The sequence below is a fragment of the Castor canadensis genome, chromosome 11 (assembly GCF_047511655.1).
Source record: "Castor canadensis chromosome 11, mCasCan1.hap1v2, whole genome shotgun sequence".
Lineage (NCBI taxonomy): Eukaryota > Metazoa > Chordata > Mammalia > Rodentia > Castoridae > Castor > Castor canadensis.
In genome coordinates, this window is record NC_133396.1 from 24,470,507 (window position 1) to 24,492,424 (window position 21,918).

Below are 21,918 nucleotides of genomic sequence, written 5' to 3' on the forward strand. Positions count from 1 at the left end.
CAGCCTCCAGCACTGGGCTCCAGAAGTCTGTGCATTCTCCCTTGTGCTGTTTGGAAAGCAGAAAGTTCCCAATCCTTCTCTACTAAACACCACTAACAATAATTATCAGAATTAGTGCATGTGGCTATTTATCGAGTGTTATTTTGGTACTGGGAATTAAATTCAGGGCTCTACCACTTGAGCCATGCCCCCAGCCCTTTAGTTCCTGTTTTGTTTTTGAGATGGGATTTGCCCACTACCTTTGCCAGGGCTGGACTCAAACTCAAGATCCTCCTGGCCCTAGATCAGCAGCATGACCCATTCAAAGAATAGTAACAGCTTTATCTTTTATGAAACCAGAAAAAAGTGTTTACCCATCCCACTTCCAGTGGGACCCCAGCTTCAGTGGGACCCATGCGTAGGGGTGGCATTGCATCCCTTGGGAAGGGGTCCCATTAGAAATCAACAGCCCAGCTAGTGCCTCCACTGAGCTGGAATAAACTCATGCCTTTGATTGAGAACCAGAGAAAAATGGTGGGTGTTCAGAATTCATGTGGTCCTAATGTGAAATGAATCACTATGCCTAAGCTGCCCAGCTGGCAGAGTGGCTCAAAAGTGTAAAGTGCCTGTCTTGCAAGAGTGAGGCCCTTAGCACATAGCGTGAGGCCCTGAGTTCAACCTCCAGTACTGCCAAAAGAAGAAAAAATAATAATGTTCAGACTACTAGAGGTTGGAGGAAATCAAGAAAAACAGGAAACTCACTTTTCTCAGCCCATCTTCAATCTGGGGAACATATGACAGACTGGCAGGGGGAATCTCCTATAATATTTTTGCCATGTGCTTACAAAGTATGTGCATGACAAACCTTGGCTGTAGAGGGGAAATGGAACAGTCATTGGGACAGAATAAAGGTGTAGACAGGGAACACAGGAAATGAAGGTTTAGGTTTCGGGAGTGTAGAGGGCAGAAGGGGACAGTTTTATTTTTGACCCACTGTTTCCAAAAGGTTGCTTGCTCTTGTCTATGGGCTTTGTGGCCCAAGTCAGAAGGAACTCGGACTTTTCGTAATAAACCCAAGAGTCTTCACCAATTTGATGCCAAATTGAAATGATGAAACTAGTACCCCTACTTGGCATGTGCATGCTGCTAATACACTTGACCAATGGTGTCTGCCCAGGCCCAGGTGCTGCCAGCAATAAAGGCTCTTGAGATTGGACAACTGCCTAAATAGCTATGACTTCCAAGTGAAGCATTTTCCTCATAAGGTTGTTCACACTTCACTGAGGCACACTTCCTTTCCCTTCCTCCTTCCCTCCGCTCTTTTTTTTGGTGGGCCTGGGGTTTGAACTCAGGACTTCACACATTCGAAACAGTCTCCTCAAAGCAGGCACCCTACCACTTGAACCACACCTCCAGACCATTTTGCTGTGGTTATTTTGGAGATGTGGTCTCGTGGACTATTTGCCCAGGCTGGCCTTGAACCACAATCATCTTCTCTCAGTCTCCCAAGTAGCATGGATTACAGGCATGAGCCACCAATATTCAACTTCCTTTTTGTTTTCTGAGACAGGGTCTCATTATATAGTCCAGGCTGGCCCCAAACTTGTGATTCTCCTGCCTCGGCTTTCTGAGTGCTGGAATTAAAGGTGTGTGCCACAATGTCTGGCAGAGGTATTTTTTCTTCCAAGAGGGAAAGGAACTTTAAGAGTTAACAGCATTACAGAGGGCTATCAGAATTGATAAGATACTGTTTCATCCTGACAGGGCTGTATTTGTGCATGAGGTGACTGAGGTAGCAGAACTTCAAGACTCCCTCCTTCTGATCAGCCCATGGAAATGCAACTCCTAAGACAAGACTCATCTCACTTGCCATGCTTTCCTCTGAGAGTGCAGCAGGAAACCTGCAGACAATTTCCAAAAATGCATCAAGGTGGTCCATTGGTTCCTTAAGGAAGGAACTTGAAGACTGGGTGGCAAAGTGAAGCCAGGAGATTTAAGTGGCTCCAAGTACACACTAGTGTAAATCAAAGGAATATACTGGGTCCTCTTCTCTCCAAAGAGTACATGAAGTAATAGGCTAAAAAAAGCACCAGGAAGAGTTGGGTGTGGTGGTACACATCTGTAATCTCTGTACTCAGGAGGCTGAGGCAGAAGGATAGAGTTCAAGGTCCAGCTGGGCTATCAAGCAGGACTCTACCTCAGAAAACAGAACAAACCAGGAGGAGGGATGCTCATGAGATTTACAAAAAACCTTGACTGCTAGTCTGGGTAACTACCAGGGATGACTACTGCCATGGGAAAGTGTGAGTCTCATGTGTGGAAACTACACATGTGGAATTCTCCTGCACTACCTGTAGGTGAAGGCAGCTCTGAGCAATGGTCATCAGCCTCAGGAATTTTCCAACATCTCTATTCACAAGCTCAGTGCTGGATGCAGGGATCTCCCACTCCCTGGGGCAGGTAAGGAGTCAGAAGATGGGGAGGATTGAAAACACAAACCCAGTATCATGAAATAATTTCTAAACATTTTTATTTCAAATCTCTTTTCACCCCTCCCCAAAAAGACATGGGTCGGTACAGCAATCATAAAAAGGAGATACAAACACAAGAGTCAAATGTCTCCCGCACTGACACTTACAAAAAACCGGGAATTATACATGGGGTTTCCAAACAGGACCTGCAGCAGCTACTAATGTCCCTTTACGAGAGTCAAACATGCCTATTAATACAGTATATACAGACACCCCATTCTGGAACTAATCTACAGGGACATCCCAACACCCGCCCCTCTACACCCAGAAAAAATACCAAAACACACCCAAAGTGCATTTATTTTGTTTATATCAAAACATCTTTCCCTCTTCCCATCCCTCCCCTTAAACCCTCCCATCCCCATTTAAGATTGGCCTGCAAGTCTATTTTAACCATTTAGTCATTTTTTATAGTTTATGAAAATAAATTATACAGCAACTATTTTAATAAATTAAGCACAAAAAGGGAGAGTAAAGGAGGACAACTAAATGGGAAGACAAAAGCCAGGCCACGCTTTGGCTTGGAGGGCAGGGGTGGCTAACAGGGACAGAGTGGTTGCAGAGGGTGTGGTTCCCCTTCTGGTGAGGAAGTGAAAACCACAGTGAGCCAAAAATGACACTCCCTCATCATGGAGTTTCTTAAAAACAACCAAAAATGTACAGCAGTGGCTGTGCCACAGGCAGCACCAGTTTAAGCATCCCAATTACTGGCCTGCCCACAGAGCGGTGCCTGGATCCTGCCTGTTCCACAAGGGAGCACCAGGGATGAAGTGGTCAAAGCAGCCTTACGCTCCACCTGAGCTGGTTAGGAGCTGAGAACGCAGCTGATCATGGCTGCGGCTGCGTGCGCCTTAGGTGATTACTCAGGGTAGGTTCTGATGAAGAGTGTCCTATTTCCTTATACTCTGTCTCTAGGAGCAACTGAGATCGCAGTCCAGCTGCGACCAGATTTTGACGTCTTCCCGCCACAACTGGCTGCTTTTGCCTGCCCCCAATGCCTCCTAGCATTGCAGAAGAAGGGTAGGAGAGGGGAAGGGAGTAGTTCCAAGGACCCTCTAAAACCCACTGAATGAAATGGGAGTGAACGCATGTCACAAACTCAGCATGCAGGACTGGCTTCCTGGGAGGTAGATGAGAGTGGGAAAGGATGAGAAAAGGTGCAGAGAGTACAAGAAGGGAGACAGGAAAAACCTAGGTGACCCCCTACTCCAGGACATCCAAGAAGCAATGTAAAGGACAAAGATGACATGAAACCTGCATGTAAAGAAAGATCTCTTCCTCTGGCAGATTAGGTAATTTTCTAAATGCAATTCATTCCTCTATTTCTTAACTGCAGTATCTGGGTCCCCAGTGCCTGTCTCTGTGATTCAACCCCATCTCACTTCTCCAAACACTTGTTCTCCATTTGCTCAAGGCCTCCTGTCATTCTGTGCTGAGCATGAGGGCTCCAATGTCAAAACAGGATATATTGGGCGGACTTTTGTGGCCCAACAATCTTATAGCTATTGTAGTAGGGCACACTTTTCTTTTTTTTTCTTTTTTTCTTTTTTTAATAAAAAAGGTTTTACTCCCCAGGAGCAAATAAATCATTTTGAACTACTGATAAACACTGCTGCAGTGAAAAGAAAGATGGCTACATGTATGCAATAGCACAAATTCAGTGTAAGGACAGCTATGTTGACTAGAGATAAAAACCACTTATCCATTCCTCACTTTTCCACAAACCAAACCAAGAGGATTCCCATAGGGAAAATGTCTAACTCAAAAGTTCCTCCCTTATGCACAAGGGGCATGTCATTCTCTTAAAGTGGAAAACAAATCCCAGTCCCTCCAGTGGAGATACTGTCAACACCCCAACTGGTGGCAAGACTTCTACAAATGAAGACGAAGAGACAGACACACACACACACACACACACACACAAACACACACACACACACACACACACACAAAAACCCCTTTCCAGCAGCCACAGAGCTACATCCCAGAGCCTAGTCCTCTTAATTTCTAGGCTCAAAGCTAAGGGAAGGGGAAGATCTTACCTTGGGAAGAAAGGTTCCACTTATCCCCACTTCTGGCTGAGACAAGGGCATCAAGCAGGCCATGTTCTTCTGGGGCCCACGGTAACGGCTGAAAAGTCTGGCTCCCAGAGCACTTCTGGTTCTACTCTGGCCTCTCATGTCTCTGACTCTGGGGACTCTAACCACACCTACTTCCCAATTCTTCCAGATGTGCCCTAGAGGGATGCATGCACATTACTCCCAACTTCAAAAAGGGGCGTATGCAATCAACCCAATGAAAAAATAGGAAAGGAGGGAGCAGGTACCAGGGGGCAGCTCTTCAACAAGCCTTTTTTCTAGGAGGCAAGTGCTGCCATCACATTCACTTTATCTTGGCATAGTGGGAGACCAGGCCAAGGTCATCATCCCAAAGTCCTTTAAGGGCCAGCTGTCACCCAATTACCTAGTTCTCCACACCAAACCCCTCATCCTCCTACTCCTGTGCTCCCAACAAATCACATGCATTTCAAGTAACAGCAGGTTACAGCAGTAGTTGTCACTAGTTCACATTGGCTCATACCCGTCCTAAGGAAGTGATCTACTGATCTACAGTAGATCAGTCATATACAAGTAAAGGGCCTGAGAGTACTACACACACACACAACATAGAAATCAACAGTGGGTCCCTAGAAGTGAGAACTTTTTTCAGCTTTAGCATGAAACAACCAAAGAGGAATGAGTCCTCTCTGTAGACTGCATTTCCACTGGCACTGCCCTGCACTGGCAAGAGGTGAACTCCAAGTGCTGACTGCTGGCCCTCCTCCTGCTCCCTCTGCGGACTCTCTGGCCAGCCAGCAATTCAGTCAATTGCCCCAGCCTCCTTGCCCCCACTGCTTACCTAACTTACTCTACACAAGGCCACCTCTACTGGCACCAAACACATGCCTGATAGAGACTGTCTACTGCACTGCTGTTTTGCAGCCCATTCTATTGAGGAAGGGTCAGGCTATAAAGCAGACAGACCACAGATGCAGTTAAAACACTCTTCCCTAGGAAGACAGAGAAGGGGAGTGATGAGGTTGAGTCATTCCTCTGCAGCTGGTTTGATTTTGTACCTGAGTGTATGAATTCTCCAGTGGAAACCTCAGTGCCACAGGGATACTCACTATTAACTACTGTCTGCTACCTCACAGAGCCTGAGCTGACAATAATCAACAGTGAGGTCCTGGGTGATGAACAGGCACCACACTGACTTCTGCCTTTGGCTTCCACCTCCCATCATGTCCCTTCAGTCTTCAAACCTGCCTCATGACAGAAAGTTTCATTGTACACCACTGTGATGAAGTAGGATTCTGTAATGCTGTTGTTTTAAGGAGGCCATGCACTGCTCAGAACATGCCATACCATTTCTGCTTCCTTGCTTTTATTCCATGTAGTTCTCATCTCATTGTGCTGCCCTTGCCTACAACCCAAAGCCTCATCACCACAGAGCTTTCCCAGACCATCTGGTCTACCCTAATCTCACCCACTCTAAATGTCTTTAAAGACAGTCCTTGATTCTCTGCCACAGTGAGTCGTTCTCCAATTGCTTCATGCATGGCAGTCACTTAAAAGCTCTCCTAGACTAGGGAATATGTCTTCTACTTCCTGTTTTCCACATAATCTAGCCCAGAGCCACACAAACATATATTAAAAGAAGTAGGCTATAGGCTGGGTTGATGCTGCAAAGCCCATTTTGTGGGCCATTTCTTTATGACCAGGTAGTGATGCATATTTCTTCTCTGTTAAACTACCAGGAAAACTGGCCAGCCAATGCTTTCGTATGAGGCAGTCCGATAATATAACCAAGACACAGGAGCCCCACTCCCAAACCATCAGGAAACCACAAACCCAACAATGTTATTTATCTCATGATCTGAGGCAGATATAGCACAGGGAACCCAAAAGGCAGTCTCATGGAGCACTTACTGCAGAAGAGGAATAGAGCTCAACTGTCACATCTCAACAGCAAATCTTTCCCCAGAGTAATTCTATGGGAAAGCAAACTCGCAATGTTATATGATTGGCAATGGACAGCTGCAGGCATAATTAAAGATCACTGAAAAGCACTGAGTTTTTCTCCTCCCTCTTCCCTGTTCACCTGGGAAATAGGCAACTCTCAAATCAGCACCTGAGAAACCTCCCACTGAATGGAGGACAACAGGATCTAACTCAGGAAATGTCTGATTGCTAGAATGAACAAAGGAAAAAGAAGCCCTTGCCACCTTGTCCCAGAAGTGGGACAGTAATAAACTAAAAAACACGAGATGTGATGTTCTAAGGAAATCCCATTAAGGTTGAGACACTGAGGATTCCTCTGGGAAGAGCACAATAGCTGTTTCTCACCTTCCTCCACATTCCCTCTTACTGGCTGAAAGACAGATATAGGCAACACTGACTCCTAAGCCATGGGTACAGTTTGCTATGAAGAATTTGGAAGCATGCTCCATTAACCTCAACAGCCCAGGACTGGCGCTCTGAACTGCTCAGGTGATGAGAAACACTATTGCTTTGACAGCTGATGAAAGCAATAGGAATGTCATACCATGACTGGAGTGAAATGTACAGTTATCTTGAGGGGGAATGAACTGAGGGTGGAGAGAGAATGGGGTTAACTTCAGGTCACAGAGCTTAAGGAATTAAATAAAACAAAATAAATACATCTTCCAAGAGAGGTGATTCTGAAATTAGGTTCCTAAGACTTAAAAGGAAAGGGTGCAGGGAGTCACTACTTCCTAGCAAAGTATTTGCCAGTTTCTGTCTAATAATTTCCTCTTCTGATCACCACTCTCTCTTTTTCTCCTGCTCCTACTGAAGCTGGCAATGAGAAGCAGTTTCTCCTTCCCTTAGAAACTTCCAATCCTGTTTTACACTTCTCTGGCTCCTCCCTCCCTCAAGGCCCACAGTGTGGACCCTAACTCTGCCTTTGGCACCATCTGAACCACCAACCCCTCTGTGCTCCTTGTCCTTTGGACCTGCTCACCCTTCGCACCACTTTCAATTCAACAGGCACAAACCCCAGCTGCCTTCAAAGTGAGTTTTCCATTCTAAGAAATACAAATATCAAACCCAAAACTTCTTGGTGTGTGTGGAGGGACAGTGTTGAGACTACTTCCAGTTTTCCAAGGAGCTCATCTAGTTCTGGAGTACTGGGGGGAGTTGAATGGTGAAGCCCCACTCAGAATATGGCTGTGTGCTTCTTCCAAGCCCCAGGACTGTGGGGGAAACAAAGTCTGCGCAGAGAATCCTAACCCTTCCTATTCTCTCTTTTTTTTCCTAGTTCTTCTTTCCATGGTAGCTTCATTTGGTTCTTCAAACTAGAGCTTGGCAACTAAATGCCTAGGTGAAAAAGGAAACAAAAAGAACAGTTCATCAGAGTACAACCAAAATGAAGTGAAAGAACAGACTAGCAGCTAGAGGTGGCTTTAGTACAATTATTTAATTTTTTGAGAAAAGGTCTTGCTATGTAGCCAACAGGCATGCCTATAGCCATTAAAGGCATGTTTTGCATTCCAAGTTTTCTTTTTTCTTTTTGGTAGTACTGAGCTTTGGACTCATGGCCTAGCACTTGCAAAGCAGGTGCTCTACCACTTGAGCCATACTCCCAGTCCTTCTTTTAACTTATTTTTTGGATAGGGTCTCTCCTTTTTGCCTGGGCCCATCTTGAAACCTTGATCTTCCTATTTATACCTCCCATATAGCTGGAATCACAGATGTGAGCCACCACACTCAGCTTGTTGGTTGAGATGAAGGTCTCACTAACTTTTTGTCCAGACACTGTCCAAGTTTTCTTCCCCTTTGGTTTCCTATTTTATATCATTTTTTATAATATCAAGGAAGTAAGCCAAGGCAAATATGAGAGAAGGATACAGATTTCAGCAGCTACACTTCTGTGTCCTTATTTATATTTGGTGATTAGCCTGTAGGTTGCTTGGCAAATTTTTAAGCACTTCTGTGGTTTTTTTTTTTTTTTTTTTTTTTTTTTGCAATACTAAGGTTTAAACTTAAGCCCTTGTGTTTGCTAAAAAAGCACTCCATCTTCTGAGCCTCATCCCAGCACTTTTTTTTTTTTTTTTTAACTCTTTATGGTTTTGAGACAGGGTCTCTCTATGTAACCCAGGCTGGCTTTGAATTCACGATTCTTCTGCCTCAGCCTCCTGAATGCCAGGATTATAGGTATGCACCACTATGCCTGGCTTAAGCATTTCATGTCTGTCTGCTTTTTTTCCAGAGTAAGTGCCCCTTAGGGAGTTTATTAGCAAACAGATGGATGGATCACGGGAACAGATGGAGGACTGGGGAGGGGAGTAAGAAGCTCAAAACATGATGAGAACTGGCCAGTCCACAGGCTGTACAGGGAAGCAGAGAGTCCCTACCCTTGGTGATGAACAACAAGGGGCCTCTCGCTACGTGGAGGGCTCCAGCACCTCTTGCTTCTGTTTGGAAATGAGCTGCGCTTCCTTTAGAGACAGGTACACCTCTTCCTGAGGATCATAGTAGTAGAACTTTCGGATATAAGAGATCAGGGGTCTATGGAAAAAAAAAAAAAAAAGAGACACACAAAGTATTATTTGTACAGATCATAAAAGAAATACCTCCTTTGTTCAACCCTTCCTCCTTCATTCCCTATAAGGCTCAGTCTAGACTCAAGACTCTCTGCCACCCTTACAAAATTCCTGCCTTCTCACTCATTACATTTCTGTCTCTCTTTCTTACAGGGCCTGCAGATACCAGGTTGGCACACTCTTCCTCCCTTTTGGCTGCAGTGTAACAGCTCTAGAGTTAAGTGCTAAGACACAGGAGAAGTAAAAGGATGCTGCCTGTGAATGTTTTATGCCAGGCTCTGCCTCTGTGAGTAACGTGCAGGGCTCATTACATTTGTAACTTATTCCCCCTTCCTGCCCCAACCCTAATGACCCCATTGTACTTAGGCAGTGGGAGATCCGGGATGTGATCTATCCGGACAAGCTGTCGGATCCGGAATCTGCAAAGGTGCTGGAGAGATTTGACATTGCTGAATCGGGACACTGGATAGAGCAGTTGGACTGGGGTTGGTGGCAGTCCTTTAAAAATGAACACAAAGGAAAATAGTCAGAGGGAACAATGCAACTAACTACAACTTCCCTAGGAAAAGAATCCAGGGAGAGGTAATGGGGCTTTTTTATAGTTCTTTCCACAAAAAAGCCTTTCTACAAAAGGCTACTGAATTCCACTTGTAGAAGGTACCACTACCATATTTCACACTCAAGGAAATTTGTTCTCCTCTGCTGATGACCTCTCCAGCATCACTTGTCCCAGCCCCCCAGCATCACTCTTAACAGTTGAGAATCTTGGTTCTCAGAAGGGCTCAATGAATAATGCTTAGCTTTGCTGGTAAATAGCAGGCACAGTTGGAATCAAAGTTGACAAGCCGATCACTCCTGCCATTTACTTCAAGTCAGGAAGTTCAGGTTCAGTCACCTTTTATTCTGACCCACCCTGCTGTCCCCACTTTCACTCCTCTTTCTGCTTTTGCAATGTTAGGCTGGATTACAGGAACACAAAAGGATGATGATGGTTTTAAAACAAGAATTGCCAGGCACTGGTGGTCTCACCTATAATGATAGCTACTCAAAGGATCACAGTTCAAAGCCAACCCCAGGCAAATAGTTTGTGAGACCCTATCTCAAAATAAACCATCACAAAAAAGGGCTGGTGGAGTGGCTCAAGCAGTAAGAGTGCCTACCTAGCAAGCCTGAAGCCCTGAGTTCAAACCCCAGTGCTGCCAAAAAAAAAAGAAAAAAAAAAAAAAAGGAACTGCCTGGCACCTGTGGCTCACACCCATAACACTAGTACTTGGGAGACTGAGATTGGGAGGACTGCAATTCAAGGCCAGCCTAGGCAAATAGTTTTCGAGACCCCCCATTTCCAAAATAACCAAAATAGACTGGAGGTGTGGCTCAAGCAAAAGAGCTCCTACTTTGTAAGCATGAAGACCTGGGTTCAAACCCCACCTAACCCCTCCGCCAAAGTTTTTTTTGTTTGTTTGTTTGAAAAGAACAAGAACTACAGTAGCTCAGGCAAGCTGGGATTAATGCTAAAGTGCCTGCCAGCCAGGCTCAATGGGAATACTACACCCTATGTATCAGCAGGCTCAGTGCTGGCTAATCTCAACCCACAGTAAGCAATAGCATAGACACCCACCCAGAATGGCAGGGACACTAAAACATTTGTAATCCAAAAGAACTAAGAATATCCTAGTTTCAACAAACAAAGGAACTATGAAAGGTAAACAAAACTGTGAGAATCTGAAATGAAAAATCTTTGAAAAGAATTCTTTTCTCAGCCACTGTCATATCAAAAGAAATTCTATAGACACAACTGGTTGGAAAATAAATTATTATTATTTGGGATTTAATTTCAAGCTTACCTGATTATCTTAGAAACATTTAACTGAAAACTGTATTTAGAGACTGACATTGCCATTCCCTATGAAGAAACTGAGGCCCACTGAACTTAGAGAACCAGCTAATAGCACAGAACCAACAAAAGTGACCTGCCTTGAACACCTGTTTTAAGAAGAGTCAGCAGTGGCTCTCACCACAGCTCAGGGAACCACTGAGGGTTCTCCAGGAGTGTCCTTAGAGCACACGATAGGGCTTTTCCAGGATAGTTAGAGCACAGATTCATGTATTACCAGCCTCTCTGGTCCCCTCCCTCTCCCTCCTTACATTTTTAAACACTTTAGCACTCCCCATTGATGTGGTAGGCCATCTCTATTTAAAAACATTCACACATAGCTGGCACCCATGGCTCATGCCTGTAATCCTAGCTATTCAGGAGGCAAATATCAGGAAAATGGAGGTTCGAAGTCAGCCCAGGGAAAATAGTTCACAAGACCCTATGTCGAAAAAAAACCATCACAAAACAGGGCTGGCAAGTGGCTCAAGTGGTAGAGTACCTGCCTTGCCAAGTGTGAAGTCCTGAGTTCACACCCCATACTGCCATGTTTCTTTTTTTTTATGTTCCAGTTTCCAGTCATGTCACTATTTTTCTCTTCTCTGAAGGAGATTAAGATTAGGGGTATGAACAAGCACCCCAAACACAGTCCTTCTGCTCCTCAAAAATCAGAATCAGATTAGGAATCATATCTGCTTCATAATCAAGGCCTCATATTCTTAGAAGTATAGGGCTGGGGATGCAGCCTAGTGATAGAGGCTTGCTTAGCATGCTCAAGTCTCTAGTTCAATCCCAAGTACCATGAAGAAGGAGGAGAAGAGAGAGAATAAAATAGAGACTGGAGGACCTTATGTATAATCTTTCAAAAAAAAAAATAAATAAATAAACAGCCAGGTGCCAGTAGCTCATGCCTGGTTTTGGAAGAATCAAAGTATGAGGCCAGCTGGGGGCAAACAGTTCATAAGACCCCTATCTCCAAAATAACCAGAGCAAAATGGACTGGAGGTGTGGCTCAAATGGTAGAGTGTCTGCTTTACAAGTCTGAAGCCCAGTCCCACCAAAAAGAAAAAAGAAAAAAATAAGATCAAGGTCAAGTAAGTTTTTAGTGAAATACTGTTTCTTAGTATCTCACCTGATTCTTCAGCTTGAAACAGCTGAAGAGAAACTGCAATGTAATAAATCTTTGACAATGCATTTCCTAGGGAATGGGAGAAAGGATGATAGGCAGAAGATTCACTCTTATGTACCCTTTTGTGTTATTTGACCTTTTTATTACATACATGTTATTTTCACAATTTAAAAAGAAATACATAGTAAAATCCTGCATTACAGGATATAAAATGAAAATACATGAAGCAATTAAATTTCTATATACTAACAATGAACAATCCAAAAATAACTAAAATTAAGAAAATTCTAAAAATAATAAAAGACTTAGGAATAAATTTAATAAAAATGGTACAAACTTTTCATTATGAAAAACTATAAAACATTGTTCAAAGACTTTAAAGAAACTGGGCATGGTGGCTTCTTTAATCCCAGTACTCTCGAAGCTCAGGTAGGAGGATCACAAATATAATACTAGCTTGTGCTACATCTCCAACCCTATGTTCATTTGTTTAGTATTCAGAATAGTGTAATGAACCCTGTGTACCCAATACCAAATCCCAACAGCAAGACCCTGTCTCAAAAAAAAAAAAAAAAAGTTTACAGAACAGCTAAATAAACAAAAAAACCTCAAGCCTATGAATCAGAAGACTTAATATTGTTAATATGGCAAAACTCCCCAAACTGATGTACAATTTATTTCCTATCAAAACGTCAGATAACTTTTTTTGAAGAAAATGACAAGCTCATCCTAAAGCTCATATGGAAATGCAAAGGAGCCAAAATAACTCAAACAACCTTGAAAAAGAAGAACAAAGCTAGGTGACTTACTACAATTTAAACTTAATTTAAAAACTTACTACAAAGCCACAGTAATCAAGATAGTGTGGCATAAATGTAGACAAAACAGCTCAATGGAACAGAACTGAGTGTCCAGAAACAAACCTGTACATTTACAAACAACTGATTTCAACAAGGATGCCAAGAAAATTCAATGGGGAAAGAATTCAACAAATGATGCTACCAAGAATATATAAAGAACCTTAGTAACTCAATAATAAAAAAATAAATAATTTAATTTGGAAATGAGTAAAGGGAAGCTGGGAGTATGGCTCAATGGTAGAGCACTGGCTTAGCATGTACAAGGCCCTGGCTTTGGTGCCCAGAACCAAAAAATGAATGATTTTTAAAAACACAATAGCAAAAGTTTTGAATACATATACAAAGTAGCACATAAACTCATGAAAAGAAGTCAAGATCATTAGGGAAATGCAAATCAAAACTACAGAGATAGATATAATATAGCTCAATTGTAGAAGTACTTGCTTAGCATGTGCAAGGTCCTGGGTTCAATCCTTAGCACCTCAAACAAAACAAAACAAATAAACAACAACAACAACAAACCCGTAAGAAGATCTATCATACTTCACACCAGGATGGCTACTTAAGAAAATGTGTTGGCAAAGATGCACAGAAATTGAAATCCTCCTGCATTGCTGTGAGAATGCAAAAATGGTTCAGTCATTTTAAATTTAGCAGGTACTTAAAAAGTTAAACATGGAGTTAGGATACGATACAGCAATTTCACTCTTAGGTATATAAAAGAAATACTTGTAAAATGACCCAAACATTGTATGCACGTAAGAATTAAAAAAAAAAAAAAGAATTACTTGTATAAATACTTGTACAAAAATGTTCACAGAAACCTTATTTCATAACAGCCAAAAAGTGTAAACAACCCAAATGTCATCAACTGATGAATGGATAAACAAAATGTAGTATGTTCACACAATGGGTTATTATTCAGTCAAAAAAAAGGAATTGGGGTTGGACCCCAGTAGCTCATGCCCGTAATCCTACCTACTTGGAAAGGTGAGATCAGGAAGATCATGGTTCAAGGCCAACCTGGGCAAATAGTCTACAAGACCCCATTTCCAAAATAACCAGAGCAAATTGGACCAGAGGGTCCATTTTGTGGACCTACAAGTGGTAGAGTACATGCTTTACAAGTGCAAAGCCCTGAGTTCAAGTTCCCCACACCAAAAAAAAAAAGGATTGGAACCAGAGATATAGCTCAGTGATAAGAGTACTTGCCTAGCATGGAGAGGCCCTGGGTTTGATAACCAGTACAGCAAAAAATAAAAATAAAAATTCACCATCTAGATGAGATTCAACAAAAGGAATTAAATTCTGACACATGCTACAACACTAATAAACCTTGAAAACATACTAAATGAGAGAAACCAAAGAGCCAAATCTGCAGAAACAGAAAATAGATTTTTGGTTGGCAGAGGTTAGGAGATGGGTGGCAATAAGAAATAACTGTTAATGGTATGGGGTTTTCATTCTACTGTAATGAAAATGTTCTAAAGTTGATTGTGATGATCACTGTACAGCTCTGTGAATATACTAAAACCCACTGAATTGTAAGCAAACTTAAAATCAGTGAATTTTATGTCACATGAATTATACCTCAATGAGGAAAGAAGAAAGGGAGGAATGGAGTGAGGGAGGGAGGAAGGGAGGGAGCTTGCCAACATAAAGAGGCTTCTACTGGCCAAAGATAGGATAATACGAACTTCAATAATAACTGTAATGGCTTGAAATCCATTGTATGAGTCAGTTTTCCACTACTGTGACAAAATATTTGAGAAATTCAACTTTTAAGCAGGAAAGACTTATCCTGGCTTATAGTTTTAGAAGTTTTATTTCATGGTTGCTTGACCCCATTGCCTTTCAGCCTACAGCAAGGCAGTATATCATGGCGGGAACATGTGGCAAAGGAAGGTACTTACCTCATGGCATCTAGAAAGCAAACAGAAAACAGAGGAAGTGGCAAACATACCAACATTCCCTTCAAGGGTACACCCCCACTACCTTAACTTCTTTCCACTAAGCCCCATATCCTATAGATTCTACAGCCTACCAATAGCACCACAATTGGTAACCAAACCTTTAACACATGGCCCTTTGGACTTGATAAAAGGGCTGGTGGAGTGTCTCAAGTGGTACAGTGCCTGTCTAGCAAACCTGAGGCCCTGAGTTCAAACCCCAGTACTGCCAAAAAAAAAGTATGTTCAATTCTATGAGTTCATAATTTATTTTTTTTAATGGTCACCCTCAAAGGATGATGGGGAACCAGTTCGATATGAAAACTAACAAAGAAAAAGAATCAAAGCTGGGTGTGATGGCTCAGCCTGTAATGCCAGCTACTTGGGAAGTAGAAATCAGGAGGACTGTGGTTCAAGGCTGCAAGGGAAAACACAAGACCCCATATCTCAACAAATAAAAAGCTGGGCATGGTGTTGCATACCTGTTAACCCATCTACTGGGAAGCATAAATAAAAGGATTGAAGTCCAGGCTGGCCTAGGCATAAAAAGTAAGACCCTTTTTGAAAAACAAAAGGACTGGTAGCATGGTTCAATCTGCTTTTCCTATATGAATTTGGTAAGCAAATAATAGATAAGGGGAAATGTCTCCATAAAATTATTTAATCTAAGAACAGATAACAGTGACACTCCCAGCTACTCAGAAGCCTGAGGCAGGAGGATTGCCAAATTCAAGGCTAGCTTAGGCTGCATAGTAAGATCTTGTCTCAAAAACAAAACAAGATAAAAACTCATTCTAAGAAATAAAAAGTGATAAAATTAAATATCATTTTATAACGTTCAATAGAGGGCTGATAAGATCATGGAGACAGAGTTAGACATTATTCTTTTCCTACAGACAGGTCAAACACTATCTATACAGTCTTGCCAAAAGGATGAAGCATGAAATTGGATCAAACTCCTGCTAATTTTTCAGATATACAGAGGAAAGAATGACATGCTGAACCACATCAAGAGTGTGCAATAACTACATTCCAGTAACTTCTCTATTTCAACAGATACTATTTATCTACTCTTCAATAGATAAATTGTAAGGAAATAAAAATCTAAAAATTAAGAGATGTAAAAGACATCACATTTCTGAAAAGGATTAAACTAAACAAGTTCAGTAGTCATGGATACACATTTGGGTGACACAAATATTGATAGAAAAATGAGAGAGGTGTTGACTAAAAACAGCAGGGGGAGACTGGGATGGGCACATGGGAGGATTTCTGCAGGGGCTGTCAGAGTTCTAGTTATTCTTGCTTGAGAGGTATTCACCAAATAGTATTAAACGTTGCACTTGATTTGTATACTGTTCTATTTTACAATTAAAAAAAAAAAGACACTGTATCACCTATGAAGTAGTATTATTGCCTCTTCCCCTGCAAAAATCCAAACTCAATTAGTCAAGCCTTTGGATCCAATTACCAGTTTATGGGAAATTCAGACGACAGAGGAACATATTAAACTATACCATGGGGATGTTATTTTAAATATATAGATAGGGTAAAGGTGCAGATCAATGGTACAGCACATGCTTTAGCATACAAGAGGCTCTGGGTTCAATTCTTAGCACAAGAAGGGAAAAAAAAAAAAATATATATATATATATATATATATATATATAAAGAAGAAAAAAACAGAAAAGGAGCTAGGCACCAGTGGCTCACACCTATAATCCTAGCTACTCAGGGGGCAGAGATCAGGAGGATCACAGTTCAAAGCCAGCACAGGCAACGCAAGTGGTGGAGTGGTTCAAATGGTAGAGTGCCTGCCTAGCAAGTGTGATTCTCTGAGTTCAAACCCCAGTACTGAAGAAGGGAAAGGAAAGAGGAAAACTATAAATTAAAAATAAAATTCTGGCCAGGTGCCAGTGGCTCATGCCTGTAATCCTAGCTACTTGGGACCCAGAGGATCAAGGTTCAAGACCAGCCCGGACAAATAGTTTGTGAGACTCCCCCCATTCCAAACTAACCAGAGCAAAAATCAATAATGCATAGTCTTAACCAATCTAACCACAAGAAAAAATAAACTTAAGAAAAAAATTAAATAAGCCCAAATTAAGGAATATCCTAGAAGGTAACTGTTCGATATTCTTCAAAACTGCCAATATTTGAAATACAGGAAAGACAAGAATTGTCACAGACTGGAAAAGACTAATACAAGACAGCTACAGAAATGTGAGACCTTGGAATAGATCCTAGAATTAAAAAAAAAAAGACATTAGTAGAAAAACTGGCAAACTAAATAGTTTAGTTAATAGTATTGTACTAGTTTAATTTCTTAGTTTTAGTAATTTCACCAAGGGAACATCAGATGTTAACATGAAATGATCTAGGTAAAGGATATATAAGAATTCTGTACTAACTCCCTGTCTAATATTACCTCAAAATAAAAACCTAAAATATAAACTATGACATATATAAGATAATTGGAAATGTGCACTGAGCGGATATTTGATATTAAGGACACTGTTAATTTTTCTTGTTGTGAAATGGTATCATGAATACATTTCTCAAAAAGTTATTGTCTGTTATAGCAAAGAGGAGTCTAAGCCTAGGGAGACAACTAAATATGATGTGGTAGCTTGGTCTTTAGGTAAAAAGGAAATCTGAATGAATGATGACTATGTTGATAACAATAACTTTTTAATTGTGACAAATTTATCATACTAATATGTTTCTAATAGGGGAAATGACATGAAGATGTATGAGAACTGTCTATACTATCTGTGTAGATTTTCTATAAATCTAAACTTTTTTTTGCAGTTTTAGAGGTTGAATTTAGGGCCTTGCACTTGCTAGGTAGATGCTCTATCACCAGCACCTAAACATGTTTTAAAATAAGTTATTTTAGAAGTTAGAAACTTTTTTTTGAGACAGGATCTTGCTTATGTAGGCAAGGCTAGTCTCAAACTCCCAATCCTCCTGCTTCAAACTCCCGAGTGCTAGGATTACAGTTGTGTACCACCATGCTTGGCTCCAGAAGTAATTCTCTTTAAGAGAAACATATTGAAAAAAAAGAGGACTATATTGAAATATTTACACATGGCATCTGGGATTTGCTCCAAATAATAAAGACAGTACATAAAAATTGATTTGTGCATTTTAATGTATGTTTCATTTCAAGAAAGTATACTTCAATAAAAATAAGGGAATGGACAGGTATGTTGACAAGGCAGGAATGACCATGAGCTAATGGCATTGGGGTTGAGTACAAGGGGTTTTATCACACTAGTCTGTATACTAAACAAATGAACATAGGGCTGGAGATACAGAGCACTTACCTAGCATGTGCAAGGCCCTGGGTTCAATTCCCAGCATGGTGTTAAAAAAAAAAAAGAATATAAGGAAGAATAAAAGCCAAAGAGGCCAGAAGTCTAGTTTGCAAACATTCATGTGTGAGTCTCACACAGTTGCTATGTAGGCAACTGTAGCCATATAGCCAGAGGAAGAAGGAGATCCCAATCAATGATAGGACTCTGTGCCCCTAAGTCAAGGACAAATCAATTCTCAGGAGATGCCAGAGACTCCGATTACAAATCTCCAGGAAGAATCCTGGCTTCCTTTACAAGCATCCATGAACCTATCTCTTCTGAGTATGTTTGATATTTCATCAGCAAATATTTGCGTGTTTTAATAAGCAAAAATATAATATAGGGCAAAGGAAAAACAGTTCTTGCCTGGAGTACCTGGCAATAAAATAGGGAGGATCAAACAACAAAGGTACCCAGGAGCTACCAAGAGTGTCATTCAACAAATAAATACTGAATAGTGACTCCTTTATAGGGCTAGGAAGGCACTATAGATATCACTTTAAACTCTTCTATACTCTTATATCTTAGAGACCCTTGAGGGAAAAAGCACATCTATTTAGTGTTTATATGAATTATTTCTTGTACCTCTTTTTTTTTTTTTTTTTGGTGGGACTGGAATTTGAATTTAGGGCTTCACACTTGCAAAGCAGGTGCTTTACCACTTGAGCCATAGTTCTAGTCATTTATTTTGCTCTGGTTATTTTGGAGATAGGGTCACGAGAACTATTTGCTTGGGATGGCCTTGGACTGCAATCCTCCTGATCTCAGCATCCTAGTACTGCAAGCCACTGGTGCCTGGCTCTGTTGCATTTCTTGAAACAACCCTGTAAGGGTTGAGGAAACTAAGAAAGGATAGTTTTGGTAACATGCCAAAGACCACACAGCTAGTAACAAGCAGCAGGGCTGGTGGTAGCACTTAGGTAGCTCCAGAATCGATACTTTTTAACCCCCAAGGCATATAGCAATGGTTCCCTACAGGAGATGATTATGGCCTCCAGGGTCCTATGAAGACAATTTTGACTGTCACAACTTGAGGCGGAATGCTACTAGAACCTACAAAGCAGGAGCTAGCAATGCTGCTAAAACTTCCTCCAATGCAAAAGACAGCCTTCTACAACAAAGAATTATCCAGACTAAAATGTCAAGGCTAGAGCTGGTGGAGTGGCTCAAGGGGTAGAGTGCCCACCTAATAAGTGTGAGGGCCTGAGTTCAAACCCCAGTACTGCCAAAAAACAAAAAAACCCTAAAATACCAAGGCTACTAAATTGAGAAACCCTGATATATAGGGAAGCCATGTTACAGAATAAGTAATTATAATCTTAATGATGGCTACAAAAGAGAAAATAACTGACTTTTTAAAAGAATTGTCCAATTCAAAGTGTGATTTTTTTTGGTGGGATGAGGATTGAATAAGGGCTTCACACTTGCAAAGCAGGCACTCTTATCACTTGAGCCAAACCTCTAATCCATTTTGTTCTGGTTATTTTTTAGAGATAGGGTATTGAGAACTATTTGCCTGGGCTGGTCTTGAACTATGATCTTGACAATCTCAGCCTCCCAAATAGCTAGAATTACAGGGATAAGCCAAACCACTGGTGCCCAACTCCAGTGTGTGTTTTTTTTTTTTTTACTTGAGTCATTGCACTTTGAATCTGATCCAGCAGCAGCAGAGGTTTTGTGCTAAACCAGTCACACTCTATTGAGAATGCTGTCTGGTGTTGGGATTGTTCATAACTGTGAAATGGATGGGGCCAATAATCATTAACTGTAATGCTTACTGTAATCAGTATCCTCAGATCTGAGGCAAACATATACCAATATTATTATAAGGGTTAAGGGAGAAAACAAACTTAGGTGCCATCAATTTTAGCAAGGTGCTTCACCCAGGTGCTAATTTTTCACTTTATTCTACTTAATTTCCTTCCGCTCCTTATTTGCTACCATCTAGAACTTTCCCATTAGTCCTAGCGTGGCAATTCCTGTGATCCCTGGCTTTCCTTATAGATCAGTCTTGATGCCCTACTTGTGTATCTGATTTTGCATCTTGTCTCTGCAATGTACTGTGCCTCACTTTCAGTGTGTGTGTGTGTGCGCGCGCGCGTGTGTGTGCGCGCGTGCACGCTACTAGGGTTTGAACTCAGGGCCACGTATTTGCCATACAGGTGTTCTACCACTTCAGTCATGCCCCTAGCCTTCAATTTCTTTTTCTTTCTTTCTTTTTTTTTTTTTTTTAAAGGTAGGGGCTAGCCCAGCACTAAGTAATCATAGCTACTTGGGAGGCTGAGATCAGGAGGATCACTGTTCAAGGCCAGCCTGGGCAAATAGTTCAAGGGACCCCCCCCCCATCTCCAAAATAACCAGAGCAGAATAGACTAGAGGTGTAGCTCAAGTGGTAGAGAGCCTGCTTTGCAAGTGTGAAGCCCTGAGTTCCCAGTCCCACCATAAAAAAATTAAAAAATAAATAAGGAGGGGACTGGAAGTGTAGCTCTGTGGTAAAGGATGTGCTTATTTAACATATGTAAGGCCCTGGATCCAGCGTCATAGGAAAAATAAAACAGGATAGGAGGCTCTATTATTAAATGAAGCAACACATGGCCACTTGTAGGTGTGCAGTTATCATCATTACAAAGCCTGAACTCACAGACTCCTTTTTAGAATCTATTGAGTTAACATCCCTGAAGGAGACTGAGTTCCACCTAAACGCTAATGCTTACCTCCTCCCTCACTCAATCCTCTCTCCTAATAAATCGGCTCATATATGACAAACTTTTATGATAGCAAAGGAGGGCAGCAAACAATGGTACAGGAGAACACTCTGGCTTTATTTCTTGATCCTAATCCTTAAAAGAAAGGTAACTTGGGCCAGCAGAGTGGCTCAAGTGGTAGAGTGCCTGCCTAGCAAGCATGAGACCCTGAGTTCAAACCCCAGTATCACCCAAAAAAAAAAAAAAAAAAAAAACAGGTCACTTACAGTTGAGGGCAAATATTAACTGCTTTATCTTCTTAACTTGATTATAATTTTAAGTGCAAACAGGTATCTTACCTGTGACATTCAATCATCAGTCCTAATAGACAACCCCCACTAATAAACATGATTCTACTTTCTCTATGCCATTTTCACAAATACCATCAAGTTCAAATTGCAGTTTGATTATTGCTACCTCTTCCTGTAACAAAGTAATGGTGAATAAAATGCAGGACTTATAGTTGGGCCCAGATTTGATTCCTACCTTTGGTACTGATCATCTAAGTTGCCTTTAAAGTAAGTAACTTAACTTTTGAGCTTCAGTTTCCTCAAGGGCAAAATGAAAATAGCTGTATCTATATTTTTAATACACTGATCTATTATCTAACTTTGAGGTTTTGTAAGAAATCAAGAGATATTTAGGGGCCAGGCAAGGTGGCTTATGTCTGCAATACCAGTTACTCAGGAGGTGGAAATCAGGAGGCCAGCCCCAGGAAAAAGTTAGCAAGACCCCATCTCAAGCAACAAGTCAAGCGTGGTGATGTTTGTCTGTGATCCCAGCTACTGGGAAGCTGCAGAAGGTAAGAGGATCACAGTCTGAGGCCTGTCTGGGCAAAATCTCGAGATTCTACCTAGAGCCAAAAAAAAAAAAAAAAGCAAAAACAGGCT

At 41.4% G+C, this 21,918-nt stretch overlaps 2 protein-coding genes across 4 annotated transcripts in view; both read right to left on the minus strand.

The window, feature by feature from the left end:
* Arhgap23 (Rho GTPase activating protein 23) overlaps positions 1 to 4,690 on the minus strand; it is an 88,618-nt gene extending 83,928 nt beyond the window's left edge. Inside the window, exon 1 of the mRNA XM_020159188.2 lies at positions 4,553 to 4,690. Within this exon, the coding sequence (XP_020014777.2) occupies positions 4,553 to 4,690 (138 nt within the window). The remainder of the gene's footprint in view (positions 1 to 4,552) is intronic.
* Socs7 (suppressor of cytokine signaling 7) overlaps positions 2,493 to 21,918 on the minus strand; it is a 37,869-nt gene continuing 18,443 nt past the window's right edge. For all 3 annotated transcript variants that reach the window (XM_074045917.1, XM_074045915.1, XM_074045916.1), the window contains 3 exons: positions 9,477 to 9,612; positions 8,926 to 9,079; positions 2,493 to 7,888 (listed from right to left, as the gene is read on the minus strand). In XM_074045917.1, coding sequence (XP_073902018.1) covers positions 8,956 to 9,079; positions 9,477 to 9,612 — 260 coding nt within the window. In that variant the 3' untranslated portion in view covers positions 2,493 to 7,888; positions 8,926 to 8,955. The remainder of the gene's footprint in view (positions 7,889 to 8,925; positions 9,080 to 9,476; positions 9,613 to 21,918) is intronic.